The sequence below is a fragment of the Cucumis sativus genome, chromosome 5 (assembly GCF_000004075.3).
Source record: "Cucumis sativus cultivar 9930 chromosome 5, Cucumber_9930_V3, whole genome shotgun sequence".
Classification (NCBI taxonomy): Eukaryota; Viridiplantae; Streptophyta; class Magnoliopsida; order Cucurbitales; family Cucurbitaceae; genus Cucumis; species Cucumis sativus.
In genome coordinates, this window is record NC_026659.2 from 28221876 (window position 1) to 28245219 (window position 23344).

The window sequence follows — 23344 nt, forward strand, 5'->3', positions numbered from 1 at the left end:
ATAGTCATTCTATTTTTTATTGGTTTACGAATGAAACTCAATTTATTCAATAAATATTTCTGAAATTATAAAACTCACAAATAATATGTATTCAATATTTTAAAAGAAAAATACTTAAATTCATCTCGAACATCTATCTTTATACAATCGATCATAAGTCGTTGGCGGTGATTTTCCTCTTTTTACATTTTTTATATGATGAGAGCTACGATATATATATGAAAACAGATGCATCCAAGCATTAGTCATTTTAAATAATAGTTAGTACCTATTTATATATACATATATACACTTTATTATCAAACTAAACACTATTTTTGTTTTGATTGATCTTTCACTTTTATCTATTTTGGTCTCCGAACAATTTTCATGGTAAAAAAGGGGTTATCCTCAATTTTATTTTTCATGAATAAACACACAAGGATTTGTTGGCCGAAAATCAACTTGGAACCGGTTAGATTATACACAAGCCACGAACGAACTAGTCAATACAAAGTTTTAGTTTTAATTTCAACTATTAAATCAAGTTTTATTTATTTTACTTTTACAAGCATTTCAGTGATAAATCGAATTTCAAATATTACAGTCAACAATACAAACATTATACCAAGTGAGACACATTCACGTTGACATTCTTTTATTGTTAGGCAATATATTCCAAAGTATTACTTTACAGTAAAGATCAAGCTACAATCATCCCTATACATTTTCTGCAATAAAAATATTAACAAAATATAATTTAAAAAAGAAAGTATCAAACCACAGCATATAATTCAGCTATGAATGCAATCAACTTTATAAAGAGTTAGCAAAAAATTGAATGTAATCTAAGATGCAACAATGTATTATATATATATATATATAGGTATATACCAAAAGGTACGCCCATGAACCACTCAATTTAAATTATAAGTTTGAAATTTCACTCTATTATTTATATATAATATTTCAAATATTAAAATTCTTTAACTTCAATAATACAAAAAATAATAATAATAAACTTAAAGGTGAGGAGAAAAGATAAAGAAAACATTAAAGAGCAATAAAATGGGGAGGGAAAAAAGGGTCAATGGTGCAATGAAAGAAGCAGAGAAAGGGGCCATCGGAGTAAGGGGAACGTAAAAAGGAAAATAAAGAAAAATCGTAAAAAATATGACACAGTATATACACATTTCATAAATAAAAAAAACATACATAACCGTAATAAATTTTATCTTTTATAATTTTGTTGGATGTAGTTTAAATAGTTTGTTAAATTTTTTTATTTTAGAAAAAATATATAAATAAAACAATAAAAGAAAATTTACAAAAATTCTATAAATATATAAATAAAAGAAAAATGAGATATTAGATGACAACAAAATTAAAAAAACAACAGCTACACCTTTTTTATATATTGAGAATTTGACAAATATATAAATTTTTTCTTTTTTACTATTTTAGAAATTATTCTAAGTAAAAATTATAAAAAATAAAATATTTTACAAAATATTTGCACCGTAAATAATTTTTTTTTAAAGCTCTGTTAAATACATACGTAAAAAATAAATAAAATGGAAGGCAATAATAAAAACTTTTGGGTGGATGAAAAAAGGTTAATCTTTATTTATTTAATTATTATTATTTGCGCGTATAGCGTACAAAAATGGTCCCCCTCGAGAAAAAATGGAAATGTTAGCAACGAGTTTAACATGATTTCCACATGCTTTGGTCCCAATGCGCTGAACGTATAGGGTGGGCGTTCGGTGCGGACAAATCCACAGTAACGACCTTCCTTAAAGTCGTCCATCATGTGATTGATGCCTTCCCTTCCTTTTCTCACAGTGTTCTTCATTTATTAATCCCCATTTATTCATTTATTTATTTTAAAAAGTCTAATAAGATTAATATTATAAAAAAAATTCAAAATTAACAAATTTTATGAAATACTTACAAACTATTTCAAATTTTTTAAATTATGATAGTAACTTTTATGCTATAATATAGAAATCTACCGATGACTATCATTTATAGATCCAAAATTTTGTTATAGTTGGTAAATATTTTAATTTATTTTTTATTTTTTATTTTAAAAAATAATCCTTCATTATATTAATTATCTTAGAAAAAAAAGGGAAAAAGTAAATAAATAAACAGTAGATTTATTTTTACTCTAGAATATGTAAAGTGTGGACTTTTTTTTTTTATAGACATATATAATTAATAAGTCATTTCTATATATTATATTAGCAAAAAAAAGAAAAAAAGTAAAATGTGAACAATTTTCTCTTTCTATAAACATGTGTGGTTATTTGAATTAAACATAAATAGTGGAGTGGAGTTGTGAGTCTAATTGAGGATTAAAATTTTATAATTGACAATTATTATATGTTATTTGAACCTTGTGACCTCGAACACGTGTGTATTTGAAGATTTCTACTCGTCAAAAGTAATCGACTTAAAAAAGCTATATTCTGTTTGTATTAGATGACATTGTTGAAAAATTGATGACGACCGTGGTTTAAATATCTAGCTTTTGTATGCTTTTTGACCAAAGTAGAATATTTAAGAATTTTTCAATTAAAATGAAATAAGTATTATAAAATTTTCAACTAATATTTTATTAATAGATAATGGATTGATGTTTGATTTTAGAGTTTGAGATTACTTGATGATAATAATAATAATATTTTACTTTGGTCAAAAATAATAATAATAAAATAGATGATAATATTTTAGATGACATTGTTGAAAAATGATGATGATGATAAGTAAAATAAGGATAAGTGAGTTTGAGATAATAATATTTCAACTAATAAAATAGATGATGATGATGATAATAATAATAATATTCTATTTAACGTAATATTAATTTAAAAAGTCACTTATCCTTAAATACATCAAACAAGATAATAACTTGAGACGATAACAAATCGATATAAATTAAAGTTAGAGATTATTTTTATATGTCCCCACTTTTACCATCAAAAAGTGAGTTTTTGATTGACATTGTTCTCTTTAAATGCGTAAAACTTTTACAAACTTTTAGACTTAAATTTTGTGAAGAATATATTTTTCTTTGTTTAGAAAAAAAATTGATAATGGCATTTTTATGGTATAAGATTAAATTTAATATATTAAACAATCTGTAGAGAACCTACCAATATAGTTAATAGTAAAAAGTTGATAGAGATTAAGATGCAAAAACTAAAATGAATTGATTCAATAATCTTTATCAAACTCTAACTTCAATAAACATTAATTACTGAAAACTAAACTTGTAAAAATATATTTAGTTTGTTTTCTTTTTAACTTTATCTTTCTTGTGTACAATAGAGGTTGGTTATACTTTTCGTATCATAATCACCAACAACTATCAAACTAAATAAAAATTTAATGGGATAATAATCAATTAAAGAAATTTATATCATTTTTATTAAAAAATTTACACCCACTCCTTCAGTATCAAAATCATAATTTCATTAGTTTGGATGTCTAATAATAACCCTTAAACGTTCAACATATAAATTTTGGGTTAATATTTCAAAACATTCACCCTTTTTCCTCTTATTTTGTTTTATACACACACACGAAATTGTATTTAATTCAAATGGAAATTATCATAAAATGAGTGGTAAATTTTAGTTTTATATTTGATGGAAAATCCAATTGCATCATGTCAAGTCTTGTAGAGATAGGCCAATCAAAAATAAACAATAACCAATCAAACTTGTAGAAAATATCTTGATCATTTATTTATTTATTATTATTGTTTTTTAAATTCAAGTTGCTCATGGAGATAGGCCTCTTTGGCAACAAATGGTTGGGAGAATGGACTGACTTTTTCTTCTTATATTTCTTTTTTAGTTAAAATAATGGGATGGTAGTTGGTTGAACTAAATAGCAAATTACTTAAAGGACAATAATCATGATTGATAAATAAATAAATAAATAATAGTTAATTTAAGTATAACTCAATTGATTATCAACAAATAATAATTAGTTGAATCTCTCAATTTGTATGGAACTCAAAAAGGAAAAAGAAAATTAGAGAAAGAAATCAACTAGTCGTTTAATTTTGCTGCATTTGATAACTTGTTTAATTTTGCTGCATTTGATAACTTTTTTGCTAAAGAAAAGAAGAAGAAAAAAAATGTTTTATTCATGTATATTAATTAGATGATGCATGTCTATAACTTGCTACACGCACGTGCTTGCAATTTAAATTATTAAAATACATATTTAAAAAAAATTGTCAAAAATAGAACATTTGACAAAATATTTTCACTTCATAGAAAAATTAAGTATAATGAATTTTGTCTTTTAATGTTCTATGGAGTGTAACTAGTTTGTCAGTTTATTTCATTTTCACGTATCTTCAAATATATCCAAATTAACTTAAATATTTATAAATTTAAGATTCAACACAAATATATAAACTTAAATATTTATAAATTGAAGATTCAACACAAATATAAGTTTATCATTAAAAAAATCTAGAATTTTGTAAATAATTTCAACCGTTTTATTATTTATAATTTTTTTTTCTTTAGACATTCTAAAAGATTTATATAATTACGAAAATTATATAAGAAGCCAAGCATAACTTTAGAATTTTTTAAAGATATTTTTGTAAAAATAGCAAAATAAAAAATGATGATAGAGCATGTGTTACAACATTTTTTAAATTTATAAAAATAACAAATTTAAAAGTAATGACCCTCGTAACTCTATGATTATCATCTAATAGTCATTTGATAACTTATGATTACCGTCTGAAAGCCCTCTAATACAATTAATTTTGTCATATTTGTCATATGCAAAAAAAAATTGATGTGATAAGCTAATTTTTCTAAATGTTTTGATAATTTGATGCACTTTTTCTTTTTTTTAAACCTAATAAAGTTTCTTATAAAAAAAACTATAAAGATAAAAGACGAAAAACGAAACATAAATCTCAAAATGTAAAAATAAGTAAAAAAAAATAGAACATTTCATAAAATATTTACCCTAAAAACTATTTTTTATTATTATTATTATTGATTACTTCTACTTTTTTTTTCCTAATAAATATTTCCTATTAGCTCCTATTTTTTCCCATTTCGGATACACGTTCAATAGCTTCCTTTTTCTTTCATTAAGAAATTCAATACCTTTCTAATTTATAAAGCAGAAATTAAAATTTGAGAACCGAAGCAATAAACCGACATAAATTCATAAAACTTTTTTGGCTTAAAATTATAATAAAACCATTAAACTGTGCGTTTCATATCTAATCGAGATATTATAATTATAATAAATATTACTATTTGGTAATTAATTTAATTATAGAATTTAAAAAAGAAAAAGAAAAAAGGGTATTACCAAATCCGAATATCACGTTAATAAAGCAAGGACATGGATTGGCCAAATCTGCTTTTTAACTTGGCTGGTTTACAAGCTCTGAATGTACATTAAAGGAGGGCGCGCCCCGAAATTATTCGTACTACCTTCTTTTTTTTCTCTTGTCTTTTTTCAAATCTCTTTTTCTTTTTAGTTGGAATGTGAGTAACATGAACACAAATTTCCCATCATTTTTGGCACCTATGCTTTCAAAGCTTTTTTTTTCTTTAATTTTAATCTCCGTACTTTCTTGTCTAATATATATTTTAGTAATACTCTTAGATACTGATTTTGTTGAGAATTGTATAATATGTTAATATGTTGCGTTATTAGTGTTAATTATTGACTGAATTTAAAATTTTGCTATATTTTGTAAATGTTCGAACGATTTTGACATTTACGATAAATTTCCTAATTTTTAATCGTCTTGTTTTTGTAAAAAAGTCACTTTTAAGAACTAATTTTAAATTTTTTTATCAATATAATAATTATAATTGGATTAAAATGAACAAATTTATTGTATTTTTATTTTCATTTTTGTAAATTGTAAAAATAATGTCTAAATGAAAGTGTGATGATGCGACAATTATACTCTTAAACTTTCAATTGTAAAATTGAGCATTCAAACTTATACAAGTATTAAAATTAGAATTTTCAACTTACATAATTATAAAAATTAGAGCATTTGTATCAATTCGAGCGTTTTATTTTGATCATCATTTGAAAGCCCAAATTTAACCATCTATTAAGTTTAAAAATTCAATTTTTGTAATTGAAAGTTTAAGGGCGTAATTACAACTACAACAGTACTTTAAGAATGATATTTGCAAATTAGGAACAATTATAAATATACAACAATCAATCTTAAATATTTGCCGATATAAGATAATGAAAAAAATTACAAATATGATAAAATTTAGATTTAGCTTTCTAAATCTATCAGTGACATACCATATTACTAGTAGAAGCTTATGAACGATAGATTACAACCCATTTTAAAAAATAACAAAATATTAAAACTATTTACAAAAACGTAACAAAAAAAAATCATCAAACTTATTTTAATCAATTAAAGTTTTTTTTCTTTAATTTTATTTCCACCTACCATAATTCCTCTAAATTATATATCCCTAATAAATTTTTGCTGCATTTTATTTGTTTATTTATAAGGTTTTTTCAGTTTTATGACGTTGATTTTATGGCGGAGATGATATAAATATACGTAACCTCAAACGTTAAAGTTAACTATACTTTTTATTGAAGTTTTAAAAAGTTTCACATTTTTATACGTGTATTCGTTATATATTATATACTAAGATATAGCTTTCCTTTTGAATCTCAATCTTATCCATCCTCTTGATTTGTTAATACTCTTATAAATTAAATACGTTAGTTTTTCTTTATGATTTTATGTAACCGTAAAAAGAAAAATCTTCGGCATGTAATCTATGTGGCTGTTTGATTATTTTAGTTAAAGTTCAATGTTATAATTTTATACGGCATGTATTCCATCTGGCAATTTCACTTATTCAATCAAGTTAGTGTGTATATATATATATTTCAATTTATCAAAATTAAAGACCATTTCGTTATTTTTTCTAAAAAATGTTTATATTTTATAATTTCTTACCATAATTTGAAAAAATATAAAAAGGAAAATTAAAAACCATTTCGTTATTTTTTCTAAAAAATGTTTATATTTAATAATTTCTTACCATAATTTTAAAAAAATAAAAAATGAGGTTTTATTTATTATTGTTATTTTAAAATTCGACTTGGTTTTTTTAACGCATTAATAAAAAGTAGATAATTTTAGAGATAGAATAAATAAAATTGGTCGTTATATAAATAAAATTGTTGTAAATATGCAATCAAGTTAGTATATATGTATTTCAATTTATCAAAATTAAAAACCATTTCGTTATTTGAAAAAAAAATGTTTATATTTAATAATTTCTTACCCTAATTTCAATCATCGTGGAGTATTAAGAGTTATATACTTAAGAAAAATAAAAAGGAAAATATAAGTTTTTATTTATTATTGTTATTTTAAAATTCGAATTGATTTGTTTGAGGAAACTTTTAAAAATAGTAAAATTTACGAAATATTTACCATCTGTAACAAATTCTATCATGATAGTCATTAATATGCGATAAAAGACTCTGAGTGATACAATCCAAAATTTTGCTATAACTCGTAAATATTTTATTTTATTTTACTATTTTTAAAAATGGCACTTTTTTAACACATTAAAATAAAAAATCAACAATTTTATAGATAGAATATATAAAAGTATTTGTAATACAGATAAAGTTGTTGTAAATATTTAAAAATATATAACAAAATACTATTGACCATCGAATTCTGTAATTGATGGAAAATTTGTAAATTTGTACACGACAGACAGAAATAGTTCAAACTTTCATAATGCAAATTAAAAGTGAGCATCGGTCAATTAGAGTCATCTTTTAACTAAATTGTCATCGAACCCACTTTAGTCGCTTTAGTAAATGTTCAAACTTTTTCGATCGTTGAATAATAAAAATCGATTGATTTTTGTTGATCTTTTGATCTATATTGATTTATATTTGGTCGATAAAGTTTCAAAAGTGAAAATTTTGATAAAATTGACGTTTACGTTGGTCTCCAATATTTAAAATTCATTTATAAATGATTCCTAAGTACATTTGACAAATGTAAGATAATAATGACGACAACTTGAAGATATTATCAAAATTTGACCTCGAACTATATTATCTAAATCAACTTTCATATATCATTGGATTTTCATAACCCTTATGAGTACAAGCAAAGAATCATTTTTTTTTTCTTTTGCTTTCTTTCTCTCTTTCGTTTTCTTTTTCCTTCTTTCTCTCAATTACCGATTGAAGCTTTGGGAAGATAGTTGGTTTGAATTATTAAATTGTATAAAAAGAGAAAAGTTGAGAAGACAAAATGTAAAGTAAGGGAAAGTTGGGTGACGATGCCACGAAATGACACCAAAATTGCAAGCCAAGTGAAAATTTGTACATGGAAAAGTTTGGTGTACTAAACTTTGATCATGTGGGTATTGTACCCAAATAATTAAATTGTTGCCTATTGTTTTCATCTTTTCGTTGACATTTAAACTTTGGTTGTGCTTAATAATAATTTATTTCTCTTTTGTTTTTTAAAAAGACAATTACTAATTATTATTATTATTTTTAAAAAATATATTAATTGAAATTTAGACTTGGAGGAAAAAAAACAGTAGATTTGAATAGTACAAAAGTTCTAGTAATTTTAATTTCAAATAAGTTGGAAGCGAGTTTGAAATCATTTGGAATATAGGCAAAAACGAATTTGGTCTTGTGTTTAGATAAACACATTAAATAGTCGAACCCTTTTTCGTTTTCTCAAATAGCAGAGTACGCATGGATCAATTTTTTAAAATATTTATATACTTTTATACACATAAAAATACTTAGTTTAAAATTTCTTTAAAATTCAATCCAAACATAATTTTAATTTTAATGTGCTATATTCATATGTATCAAAATATTTGAATAGTAAGAAGAAAAAAACCAGGAATTATTAGTAAAAAGGCAATGTAAAGTTGACTTCAAAAATTATACTAATATTGTATTAGTTTTCCTTAATGATTGGTCATAGCCATTGTCAAAAAAAATTTATTGGTTTCTTTTTAGTCTTCATTTTTCACTCTTTTAACAAACTTTGTTAGCGCCGTAAATTAACTACTAACTATCGTTAACAAAAGTTTAACTGATATTTGTATGTGTTTGATGATTAATAAATTTTCGATTCAAATTATCTCACCTTTAATTTGTATGGACCATCTCTTCCTTTTCTTACCAATATCCACAAGTACTTTTAAAATCATATAAACACTATTAAATAACTACTTTGGAAAAGAACTTAATACTAATATCCATAATTACTTTTAGAATAATATAAACTAACTGCTTTGAAAAAGAACTTAAAATGAACATGTAATTGATATGTGATTTTGGAAGATTTAATCATAATTTGTTTTACCAAACATAAAAAGCACTTAGGAATATTTTATAGTTACTTTTTCCTTTTTTAATGTCAAAATCAATCCCAAAATCTAACCTTGAATATTAAAAGTTGAGTAGAGTCGAATTGAGATAGTAATTTTAGGTTAAGGATCAAAATAAATATTTAGTTTGAAGCTTTCATCACACTTAAATAGTTGTAAAAATAACAATTAGATTGAAAATAATTAAATAGATAACAACATTTTAAAAAATTTATAAACATAGTAAACTTTTTCAAAATATATCAATCATAGAAATCTTTCACTATAGACCATGTTACAAATATAATCTAATAGACTATAAAAGTATATTACTGATAGATTTTACTATATTTGCAATTTTTAAAAAATGTTGCTATATACTTAATTATTAGGAACACCCGCAAAAATAGCAAAAAATAAATAAATGATAATATTGTCAATATCACTACATTTTTTAAGTTGAAAAATGAGCAAATTTAAAAGTCGATATCTCTTAATAACTCTCCGATAGTCCTTTCAAAGTAATTTGATATTACTAATTATTTGTCATATTTTTCATGTTTACAATATGTAAAAAAATAATATCATGGACTGTTTTTTTATAAGTATTTTTGTTATCTGATGCAATTATTCTATAAGAGTTTACAAAAATAGCAAAAAAATTTATAATAATAGAGTCTATGTCACTTACATTTTCAAATTTACAAAAATAGTAAATTTAAAAGTAGATTATTGTTATATTTGCCAAATTTGCAATATACAAAACATAGGTATTATTCTAAATTGTTTCATAAAAAATTGTCATCAATTATAATTACGGTTAAAATAAAAAAAGAATATATATATATAAAAGTCGTGTGTGGGGGTCCACGGTCATGAACCTAGGCGTGATTTAGACAAAAGCTATTTTTGTTTCGGTAATCGGTACTATGTTTTAAAATTATTGGTGGCCTAATCTAAATCGTATACCTTAGAGTGGTCACGTTTTTTTCGTAATAAATAATTTCAATTTCTTCTTTATTAATTTTCCCCCCTCGTGATGCCATTGTCATATTGCACAGACGTTGTTTATATTATAATTTTAACCACAGAAAAAGAGAGAGATATTAAAAAAATATTAAAATTTGAAATTATGTCTTAAGCTAAATATTATTAAATTAAGATTTCTATTTTATGGCAAAACTTCCTATTTTAAAAATTAGTCCAAATATATATTAAAGATCATAGCAACATTTTCCGGTTAACTTTCCTCCATTTCTATCAACCTTTTTAAGGCCAATAAATATGGGTTGGTTGGATTAAATCTCGAGGGTGCAGGGGGGGTTGGGAGGGGGCATCTAACCTATATTATTATTATTATTATTATTATCTTCAGATTTAGAGTGATTTTGTGAAGAAAATAAAAATAAAAATAAAAATTAAGTTTAATGTATTTTAAATTTAGGGTGGGTTGTTATTTTTTATTTTTTGATCCATGGGCAGGAAATAAAATTGAGTGAAGGTTTGAAGTTATTTGTTACGAAGGTTTGGATTTAATCTTAGCATTTTAAGATGTGAATGTTCTTTCAAAACGTCCTTTTATTTTGTCGGTGTACTTTCACAATGTATTTTTATTGTTTTATTGTTTTGGTCCTTGTACAAATATATTTTAAAAAATACTGTAGAGGTTGCAATGGTAATTTTTAAAATCAAAATAATGATGTATTTTCTCCATAGAACTGGCAGAAAATAGTAATTACAGGAAAAAATCAATTTGTTTTCATAAACTTAAGTTGTATAATTTTATTTTACTTTAAGAAATTATCATTATAAAATTATTAATAAAGAGAGTTTCACATGTGTAAGACTCTTTTTAAATGTAATGATTAATATAAAATAGAGACAAATGCAAAAATCAAAATAAATGGTATCCATTTTTCCCTTGCTTGTCTTCATCTAGCTGCAAATCACTAACCAAATTTCTAAATTAAGTCAGATATGAAAGGTTAAGGATAAAATTGTAAAAGTTTTTTTTATATATATATATATTCATAATTGTTGTAATTAATTTGTAAAATGAAAGGAAAAAAGAAAAAAGAAAATTGTCAGATATGGGAAAATTGTTGGAACAATCTTATTCGCATTAGCCCAACAAGAACTCAAAAGGGAATTGGCCCAAGTATTCCCTGGGCCCATTGTACCCATTTCCAACCCCTGCTGGATCGGTAAGATTAAAGGAAAACTAGTATGAAAAAATGGAATTGTTCGCGATTAGGTTCAAAATAATTAAGTGTATAACGATAATTTTTTTAAAAAATATAGTAAAATTTATCTACGATAGAATTCTATCATTGATAGACTATACTATAAATATTAACCTACCATAGACTTTGTTATATTTTACCGTACACACCACGTAACCCATATTTATTTTATTAGTTAATTGTTTGAACATTTTCAAATATACATAAAATCTAAAATTTTATTATATTTTATAAAACTCACAAAGTATATAGAACCAAATAAAATCAAAGAACCCCAATTAATGCAAAAGTAATAGTATATAGATGAAATCCCCGAGGTTATTTTAAAGTAACGCCAAATTGAAAATTGGCTTTTCTCGTCACCCATGGCATCGGCCCTGGCGTATTTCACTAATTTCCAAATGAGTACACCATTTGGATCAATCGCCTGCTATGATAACTTCAAATTACACAAAGAAAAAACAAAGGATAAATTATTCCGAATTGCAGCAACATGAAGCTAAGTTAGCTAACAATTACTGTCCATTGAATTTAGAAGACAAAACCATGTTCTATGATTTAACAACCACCAAAAAATTAGCCAAACTTATTTTTAAGATAAGTTCATCATCAAAGCATGAGATATCCTGAGTTTTATCAAAAAAGCAAAATTATGAAGATGGTTGTGAAGAGCGAACAATATAGATATTAACATGTATATTGTCTTAACCCTAAGAATCTCATATATGAAAAGAAAATGTAAAAATTGAACACAAGTGTTGCTATGACAATTCATTTGATCCCTTTATGTCGAGCCTAGAACCTTCTAGTGATAACATTTTCGACAATTTCCTTTTGAATAAAACAATAGGAAGTAAATCAAGAGGAGGAAGAGGGTACACAATATATTGTGGTAGCAACATGAACAATAATTTTTGGAAGGTACCAAAGTCAAAGACACCGATGATATATTCGAAATGGACAATATCAAATCACTCTTCTTACTTTTTTTGTTATGTTTTGTAAATAATTTTTTTCCCTCTATCCATCACCATTTTGTATTAATTTATATATCAGTTAATATCAAAATTAGGTTTATTATAAAAAAAACAAATAATTATAAAATATGATAGTCAACAATTTGATTTGCATTGAACAACACGTGTTGAAAAAAAATAAAAAAAGATTTATGAATTAATTCAATAATGAAAAGAAAAACCATAAAATTTATCTTTGTTTGTAGATTTGAACTTCTTCAAGAATACATGTTAATTAACATTAAATCAACTATATTAATTAAATTCAACCAGTTGTGCTATTATACAATTGAAAAATAAATTAAATATACCAATTTATATCATTAAACTTTAAAGGTTTTTGTGAATTTATCAATTTAATTAACTTTTTTTAAGAAAATTATTAAATACAATTTCTAATTTGTTATAATTTAAACTATTAGATTAATGTACATAAATTCTTCTAACTTAAATAAACTTCTTCAAAATTGATGCACGTGGAATAAAAGAAATTATAAGTGAATCTAATTTCATTTATGTTTAAGAAAATTTGTTAGCTTAATTGATAAAATTACAAGAACAAAACGAATTTATGTTATTTTAAAGTGAATTTAAGTTTTTAATTGGAAAATTGGATGTGTGCACAAACTTGAGGAATACACAACACGTTTAGAGCATTCCCCCTTTTGCTTGTAAGTTACATCACCCGAAGTATAAAGGACATAATTTTAAATTTTGTTAATGCAAAAAGTACTTTTGGTTCATCTTTTTTCTTTAAAATACAATTCAATAAAATTCAACCTCATTTTAATCCTTAAGTATTTGTGTAGATAAATACAAAAAAATTTCCTTGTATTTTTCTTAAAGCTCTATGGAATTGCATGGGCCAATAATTTAAAAACGAAAACGACTAACTAGGGGGGGAGTCTACATTGAACTTTGCATTTTTTTAGGGTAAAAGTATTATCAATTTGGAAAATAGATAGTGATTCTTTAACCGCTTTTAATGTTATTAAATATTGAACTCGTCAACCCTATGTTTATATTAATTACAATTTTCATGTCAAATTACACTTATTTTAATTGATTAAAAATATATATAATTATCTATGAAGGAAGAAGAGTTATTTATTTTGTTTTATTTTGGAATGTTTTCGAATATAGCAATATTTTTTTATTTTATTTTTTAATTTGTAAACGACTCAAATAGATATATATTATTCGAGCAAGAAAAAGTCAATGTATTTATAGATATTCTTAACAATTTTGCTATTTAAAACACTTTTCCTTTTATCTACTTTTCTATTGCAAAGACAAAAATGGAATGAATTTGTATGGTAATTAGATAATCCAAAAATCACGATTGGATTGAACGTTTTAGATTCAACATACAATACAAAACTTATTTCCATTTTATAGCTTTCAATCTAATCATATTTTTCATTGTTTTCACGTCTCTCAAATTCCCTTTTTACTACTGTTTTTCAAACACTTGTCTAACTATAAATAATTATGACTAAATTATTTCAAACGCATAAGATGCTATTATTTATCATATTATTAGTAATCAAATACAAAATGAAAATAAATCTAAAAAACTTAAAAACATGTGGTAGTTGCAAATATAACAATTAAATTCTAATAGACCATGCAAATCTCTCTAGATTATAAGAATCTATCAAAAATAGAAGTCTACCACCAATCAATTTTGCTATATTTACAATTATTTTAAAATGTTGCTATATATTTAATTATTATTTATAAAACCATCACGAATTATAATTAGAGATTTTTTCAAAAATATAAAAATTGACACTATTTACGCTCAATAGAACAAAACCATTAAAATAGCAATATTTATTACACTTGATTTTTTAAAAATATTTTGTCAAATGTTTTTTTCTTGTGATTTTTTTTTTAAATAATAGAAAATATTTTGTCAAATGTTATTATTATTATTTAAAAAAAATAATAGAAAATATAATTAAAATTTCGTAAGTTTTATGGTATGAATTGAGCGTAAAACGTTGCATGGGCAGGGTAAGGCAAGGTGAACAGCGTGACTCGTCACTTTAAAAGGAAGTCCGTTAGGCAATCAGTAACCACGTGGGAATTCCCCAAACTTTAGTCATCACGTGAAATGGAAATTCAAATTTAACCCCTTCATGAAATTTTATTACATTTCGGCCACGCAATTATCTGCATGGCAACATATTTGTAAAGTCAAAATAAATAAATAATCCCATAAATCGTTTATTATTATTTTAAAACGATGGATGAATCGATCTCATAACACATCACTAATTCTTTGCTCAATAAATAATATTCCTCTTAATACAATTATGTGTGTACTTTAATTCTTTGGTATATTTTAATATTGCAGGGAATAGTATTTATACCAATTTAATTATTGAAATCATGCACTTAAGAAATCTCTTTATATTTTAATGTGTGCATCTTTCTCTTTTATGTTTTTAATAAATGTTTGTAATAATAAATTTTTTAGTATAATTTTATCAAGATAAATGACAAATAATTTTCATGCAAGCTACAGGGAAAGACATTTTCAAAATTTATAAATGAACGTTAAAAAATACCATTTTTACTTTATAAAATCAACAAAACCATCCGTACGTGATGAAATTTTCTATCCAACGTTAATTTGTAACAAAAAGAAATTTAAAAAAGTTCTATTCTAATGTGTTAGTCTTCAAATAATTTAATTAGTTTTACAAAAATACTGGAAAATAGAGTTAATAGTGAAAATTGTAAAATTACTCGAAAATAGAGTTAATAGTGAAATTTGTGGTAATTTGAAAAGGGAAAATAGTGGAAAATGTACGCTCATGTGGAAAATTGCTGCAGCATGGTTGATCTGACATTGAAGAACTTTTAGCCCCCACTATTGTGAATTATTGGTGATGGTGGATTTTATTTATTTTATTTTATTAAGTGCTTTTTTTGAAGAAAATTATTTATCAAAGTTATTTTGTTATAGGTTTAGAGGGTTATATATATATATAATTTAAATTTGACATTAACAATATTTTTTAAGGGCTTTTTCTAAAGAAGAATATTTGTTAAAGTTGGTTTGTTAACATGATTGGTATGATATTCTTTTATTTTTTTAAACCAAAAGTTTAATACTTGTGAGCAATGGTACTGAAAAATGATGTTTGAAATGAAGGTTCACATATTTGATTTATTGATTTGTTAAGTGTGAGAGTTCAAGCTTTTTTAATCATCAAAATTGTAATTAGTACTTTCAATCACTCAAGAGAGAAATAGTAAGAGGGAAAAAAAAAGGCAACAAATTCATACCAACATTAAAGGTAGATTCTCATTTAATGCTTTTGTAAAACTTAAATTATTCCGACCTCTCTAATTTTGATTAAATTAGTGAAAAATTAAATCTCACATTAAATTTTATTTTCTTTATTGTTTAATAAAATAATTGAAAATAAAGAAACTCAAACCACCAACTTTAAAAAAAGTTAATGCATACCAATTACCGCTAAACAACACTCCTTTTTAACAATTGATAACTATCAAATGACTTTATAATATGTTGTCATGATGTTTGGAGGATGGGTCCATGCAATATCAAGAAATGCTTTTTAAATTTGCATTAATGTTAGTTTTGCTAATACATGACATAGTAATACAAATATAATTTTTATACCGTTTATACAACTCTTATAAATATAGCAAAATTTTATTTATTTATTAATAATTTCATATAGGTGAAATTTGGTAGAATCAATTTCATTTTTTTTTGTACAATTTATAAATTCATATATAAATTGATTAAAATGGGCAATATCTGCAATTTGAGTGGCTACAGAATTGGCCACGTATGTTAAACAAAAGCATATCACATTGAAGCTTTGGAATTACGTGGTTGTACTTGTACCAAGAAATGGAATGTCATGGCGTTGGAGATATAACAATCCGGGCGAACCAAATTGGAGGATGGAAGAAACCCAACGATACCACACTTTCCTTATGAACGAAAATGTTAGAACAGAGAGCTTACAAACAGCTTGGCCTACCTGACTTAACTTAACTTAGCAAACCTTCTCGAGTAGAGTTGAGTTTGTAATTGTGGAAAGCTCAAAAAGGAAGTATTTATGTACACATTATGACTTAGATATTGATAAGAATGATCTAACGATGATAAATTAACAAATGTAACAACAAATTATTACATTAATATTAACAGCTTCTCAGATTCGAGGCAGTAAAGTAGAGACCAACATGAGTTTTGCCATGTAATTGACTCAAGCAAGTAGGGAAGAGAGTCTGTTTGCTGCATGCTGTGTTATTAGATATGGATAGACAGAGGGGGGGAGCTGGAGCTCTAGAGATGGTAGTAGATAAAGTGACAATTATATTCAATGTGTGTAATTTGTCTGCTCGAGAAAAACATCATTGTGAGCGATATGAAAAACATTATTACTGTGAGCAATCTGAATAGTGTTACGATTGTCACAATGAAAAAGAGTAATAGAGTTTTAAGGAGTTTTCATGTCAGCAAAAAGCAATTCAAAGTCAAACACTCTCAAAGGTACGTAGCATTAGTAAGAGCTTGATATTAACAATAATTAATAATGGAGGAGAATATTTGAAAAAGTTGAGGTGAATAACAAAGTTAAAATGTGTATTAACGTAAATAACCAAGTAATAAATCACTTTAATTATTAGTAAACAAATGGTAGGTGAATTTTTTTTATCCACCCAACCCAACTTTGTTGTCTTTAGAGTTTACAGTAACTTAATTGTTCGTACTGTTTAAATGACTTAACAATTGGAACAACGTAGACTATTGAATTTGATCCAATCTTAATTTTATCATTAATTGGATTATATTAAAAATTTCCTTTTATTGTCGGTTAAATGGGTTGAGCTTTAGGTTATAATCACGATAATATATACAAATTGGAATATATATATTTGTATTTTTTTAATGTATTTCTTTTAAGATTATTAGGAGGATTTGTTCTTCTTCTTTATAACTGTTTTATAAATATCATAAATATCTGATATTTAAGATTACACGATTTTAATTATTAGTAATTAGTTAGATGTGATAATATAAATTTAATTAAAATCATTTTAAAAAAACATTTTCAAATATAGTAAAAGAAACTCATATAAATTTTACAAAATATAATAAAATATCACATCTTGAAAATGGTCATTTAAATTATCTTTTCTTTAACTTAATTAATTTAAACTGGTTAATAATAATGATAATAACAACAATCCAATAACTCAATCAATTAACATTTGTACTACAATTTGAGGTAGATGCAGCTATAATATTCAACTCATTATTTGCTTCTTAAATTGATTGTAAAATAATTTAAAATAGGTTTGCCAATTAGAAATCCCATCAAATTAATTGGAATCTTACCAAATAAGATTTTTTGAATTTTTTTTGATAGGATGTATGTAAGATTTTACATTAAATCAAATATGGACATATTCAACTTTATCACAAAATTTTGTAAAGAGGTAAAATCCAAATTAGTCAAACTATATATGGTTGATAACAAACTAAAAGATTACAATGGTTACGTATTGAATCCCTTGTCAAAATCAAACGGGAGTTGAACTAAAAAATTTAAAGGTAAAAGAAAATGTTGAAATCAATTTTGTTATAATTGAAAAATGTGATTGCAACGTACTTCTACGTAATACAAAAAAAATTAGAAGTCGATAAAAAATTGTCAAAAATAACAAATTTGATAAAATATCTACAATATATATCAAAATTATATTTCAGATTATATTAATAGTAGACATTGCTGATAATTTTCTATTAGTGACATTGATAGAAGTCAGTTTTTATCATTTATAGAATCCAAAATTTTACTATAACTTATAAATATTTTAATTTATTTTGCTACTTTTAAAATTATTCAAAAATTGGTCGTATTAAACAACATTAAACATGAAACACAAATTTAACTTCAAAACCTACTGGGCTCTCGAAGCTAAATAACATCGAACTCAATATTTTAGCAAATACTCCAAACGAAAAACAAGTTTAACAAATTTAGTTTCTAATTTTTAAGTTCTTGTATCTTTTTGCCGTTGAAAGTATTTAAAAAATTATAAATTCATTCTTGAAAGTTTAATTTAGTAACAAATCTAAATATTTAATGCTATCATAATTGTGTTGTTTCTTGACTCAACTACAAGGGGTCGAGATTTTTTTTTTCCCGAGATAAATAAATTTTTAATCTAATTCATTAAAACTCGTTATTAACGATCTAAACATAACTCAACTCGTGTGACACATGCAATCGAAAATAAAATATCATAGACTTTAGAGACGGAATTAAGTAAAATTCTTAAGGTATATTCGCGCACCAAACTTATTTGTTAAAAAAAATGATATTATTATAATTTTCTTTTATATTAATCAAATAAAAAAAGATCGACTTTTTCTTTTTTAAAAAATAATTATTAAATTCTAATCACTGACTTGCGTGTACTGATTTTCTACCAATAGAAATAATATACAAACAATCATTTTTTTCGTAAAGGAAATATTAATTAATAACAATTTACATTTTAAAGAAAATGAAAAAAGAGAAAAAAATAAAACTAAAAAAGAAATAATTATTTAATGAACCATTTTCGCACTGGTGGGCCCCACTGTAGGAGTATTTCTGAATCTCTTTCTTTCTCTCTCTTCCCTAAAATGCTTCGCCGTCGCAGATCATCGAAGAAAAAGCTGCTCTGATTTCTGTGGGAGAGAGAGATAGAGAGATAGAGAGAGAGAGAGAGAAAAGAGAAAAGAGAAAAGAGAAAGAAGAGAGGCTGAGCGATTAACTGGCCGCCGGAGCTCTAATTATGGCCGCATAGGCACAGCAAGGGGCAGGTCCCTGGCAGCGCAGGATTGCCTCGACTGCTGTAAGTGACTGATGCTCGGAGTACTTTGTGCTCGTCCTAAGCCTTGGATTCTCGTTTCCCTATCCAATTTCATTCACGGCTCAGCCGTTTACCATCACCACCATCATCAAAGCCGGTTACTCGTTCAGAGTCCCATCCAATTCGATCGGCGACAGCGCCACCATTCCAGCGCCTGCAAGCTTGCGGGCGGTGGTGCTGCTTCGATATGGCACGCTATAATGCCTTCTGGTGCGGGAAGCAGTAGCAATCTCTGCCGTCCGGCGATTCACTGCCATGAGCGCAAAGGAGAGGGATCTTGGAACGTCGCCTGGGACGCTCGCCCGGCTCGTTGGCTCCACCGTCCCGATTCGGCTTGGCTGCTGTTTGGTGTCTGTGCCTGTATTGCGCCGCTTGATTGGGTGGATGCAAGTCATGAGGCTGTATCGTTAGATCAGAAGAAGGAAGTGTGTGAATCGAGCGGCCCTGAATTTAATCAAAACGATGAGAGCTCTGCTGATTACAGGGTGACAGGTATTGTGGAAAATTTGCGTGGCAATTTATCTTGATTTGATGAAAATTCCATTAGAGAAGCCATCGAAAATATCAATTCAAGTTCAGTTTAAATAAGGGTTTACCATTTATCTCTGTTCTATGTTATTTTTATTAATTGCTTTGATATGAGATAGATTGAAATGAACTGCTACAGGTGTGCTAGCGGATGGTCGGTGCTTGTTTAGGGCAATCGCTCATGGAGCTTGTTTGAGAAGTGGGGAAGAAGCTCCTGATGATGATCGTCAAAGAGAACTCGCTGATGAATTAAGGGCTAAGGTAAGATTAGAATTCATGCATAATCATCCATTTGTTGGTTACTATGTTGAATAACATGGGTAATATGCAAAACTACAGGTTGTGGATGAGCTCTTAAAGAGGCGGAAGGAAACAGAGTGGTAAGTTCAGTTCATCTGATACACATTACACGGATTTCATATATTTGGTTGAATCAGAAAATGGGTGGTTTGTGATTGTGATGATTGAAAATGCCTTTAGGTATATTGAAGGAGATTTTGATGCGTATGTGAAGAGAATTCAGCAACCTTTCGTGTGGGGTGGAGAACCTGAGTTACTTATGGCATCTCATGTTCTGAAGTAAGTTTTTATTTATATTGCTAACCACAAATTTGTCTCACTGTTTTATATAAAAAATTGATCCAAAACAAAGAAAGAGGAAGTAAGAAACGAATGGTAACTCAAAACAAAAAAGGAGAAGTAAGAAACAAAATTGAAACACTTTGTTCTGACAAACAGGGAACTGGTATTGGTGGAAATTTAAGGGCACGAATGGTAGGGAGCTAAGAGGGGATGATGGGTTGAATGCATGTTGGCCATGTGTTTAAGATTTAATATCGAGTTTTTTTAACATCCAAAATGTAGTGGAAATGTAGTAGGGTCCAGCCGATTGTCTCCTGATATTAGTTAAGGGTACACTTAAGGCATTTGGAGTCCTAAAAGATTAAATTAGTGTTACTTTGATGCATTTTAGTTTGTGTTCTTATTGGTGTAAACTTCATTTTTCTTCAAGCACTTTAAGTGGTGAAAAAGCCAGAGAGCTTTTGTGTTATTAACTTTTGAAGTTTATTTTAAAGAGTTTTTATAAAAGAATAGACTGTATGTATTATTTGGGGTTTAACTTTTTGTATATCACTTGATAACTTAGAATAAGGAAATCACTATTAGAATATATGTTCTTTTTAACCTTAGTAACACCAGCGTAAACTGTGAGTCAAATATTCAAACACATTGGTATAGTTCTTGAGAATAGCAGTTTTAAGTGTTCAATCTAACTATATTTTTTCAAGTGTGCTTGACATTACCAAACTTTTAAAGTGCTTTTAACCATTATAATAAAAAACTATCGTTATACTTGGCTACCTGGCTAAAAGTATTTTCAGTTTAATAATCAGTACTTTTAGTAAAAAAACAATTAAATTGGATTTGACATTTACTTTTAGGGTAGTGGAGAATGTTTTTAAAGCTATTTATCCTTTATGCTTTTAAATTTTTTTTTACAAAAAGAGTAGTTTCAAAATGTGTATTTAGATATTTTCTGAAGTATTTATAAAAAGTTACTTTCACTCAAAAGCAATACTCTCAAAAGTCAAAGTCATATGTTACTTTTAGCCATATAACTAAATTTACTCTAATCTGTTTTATAAATTTCCAAAAATTCTTTGAACTGTTAAGAACAAAACATAATAAAAAGTTTAATAGGGATTTTAATCAGGTAGGTTGTTTCAAGAACCACAACAAACACTCTAACACATGTCTGTTCCATCACAAGGGTTAAACTCTCCAAGTATAGACATTTGTAGTTTTACATTCATAGGGAGCTTTTTGTTGAGACAGCTTTGTATTGCATGACATACTGCATGGTTTTTTTGTCTTGATGTGTGACACTTCTACCGAGTTGAAAACAACTGTAATTGAAAACTGAATTTGGATTTTAAGTCGATCATTTAGGCCTTGATTTTGAAAATTCTGAGTTTCCTACACTGGTTTTTATGCATGTCTTTCTTATCAAAAGCAAGTTTTTGTTTAAGTTTCATCTTTTTGTCTAGTTTTTAAAACCTGTAATTGATTTTGAAAAGATGGTTTGAAAGAAATTAGATAACAGAACAAGAGACCGAAATGGTTGTCTAAGAAACCTTAGTTACTAAACTTTTTGCATTTTCTTGAACACTTTGTTAACTAAACTCTTTTTTTTTTTTTTTTCTTGAACACTGCACTTTGTACCCAAACCTCATAGGTGAAAGCTGTATTTACAAGTTTAATATTCAAAAGCAAAATTGGTTGTCAAAGGGGATTTAGTTACTAAACTTTTTGCATTTTCTTTGAACACTTTGCACTTGGCAGGACTCCAATATCAGTATTCATGAGAGAGAGGAGCTCAGATGGTCTGATAAACATAGCCAAGTATGGTCAAGAGTATCAGAAAGGTGAAGAAAGTCCTATCAACGTGCTGTTCCATGGGTATGGTCATTATGATATTCTGGAGACTTCGTCAGACAAAGTTTCACTGAAACTAAGCATGTAGAGAAATTCAAAATGGCTTATAATCTGTGGGGTTAGACAGATTAAAGTCATTCACATTAGGATTAGGCAACTTTCTCCAAAAGTTGAATAAAACTGCATTAATTTTAATAATTGGCACCAACAACCCCATTTCAAGCGATTGGCTTGTAAAAGTTTTGTAGGTAATTGATTTTCTGTTATGCCTTTTACATTTTCAAATTTGTGTGTGAACTTCAACTTGATAATGCAATTCTAGGTGTTTTGGTGCATTGCTTTCCTTAATTCCATTGATGAATTTTCTTTTGATGATACAAAATGATAGATTTCTGCCATTTTGAGAGCAATGGTTTCAATATGTTACTGTTTTCTTGTACTGATGAAAACATGCCCACAGGCTTATAGTAATTTTGTACTGATGAAAACCGTAAATACCCCTCACGGCTGATCCGAACGACGCTGCCAAAATTTGAATTGTTTCAGGTTTGTCAATATCTCCTTTGAATCTGAGTACTATAAGGAAATTTAACATATCTTTATCAGGTGTAGTATCAGAGAACTGATAGAATAGATCAGTGAACATTACCTGCTAACAATGACTTTAAAATTTTTTTAGTACAAGAGATCGAACTTACTCCTATTATTTACTTTTGAAATCAGATTATATTTTTTCCAACCCAAAATGACAAGATGAAAATGTTGATTTTGATATCTTTGATCAACGTCAACATTATTT

General features: G+C 26.3%; 1 protein-coding gene across 1 annotated transcript; it reads left to right on the plus strand.

The window, feature by feature from the left end:
- The first annotated feature begins 19344 nt into the window (after positions 1–19344).
- LOC101214075 (OVARIAN TUMOR DOMAIN-containing deubiquitinating enzyme 4) lies at positions 19345–22893 on the plus strand. Its single transcript, XM_004142407.3, has 5 exons — positions 19345–20073; positions 20249–20370; positions 20449–20489; positions 20590–20688; positions 22453–22893. Exons 1-5 carry the CDS (start codon positions 19575–19577, stop codon positions 22631–22633), a joined length of 942 nt encoding a protein of 313 aa, XP_004142455.1. The 5' UTR covers positions 19345–19574; the 3' UTR covers positions 22634–22893.
- Positions 22894–23344: the final 451 nt, after the last annotated feature.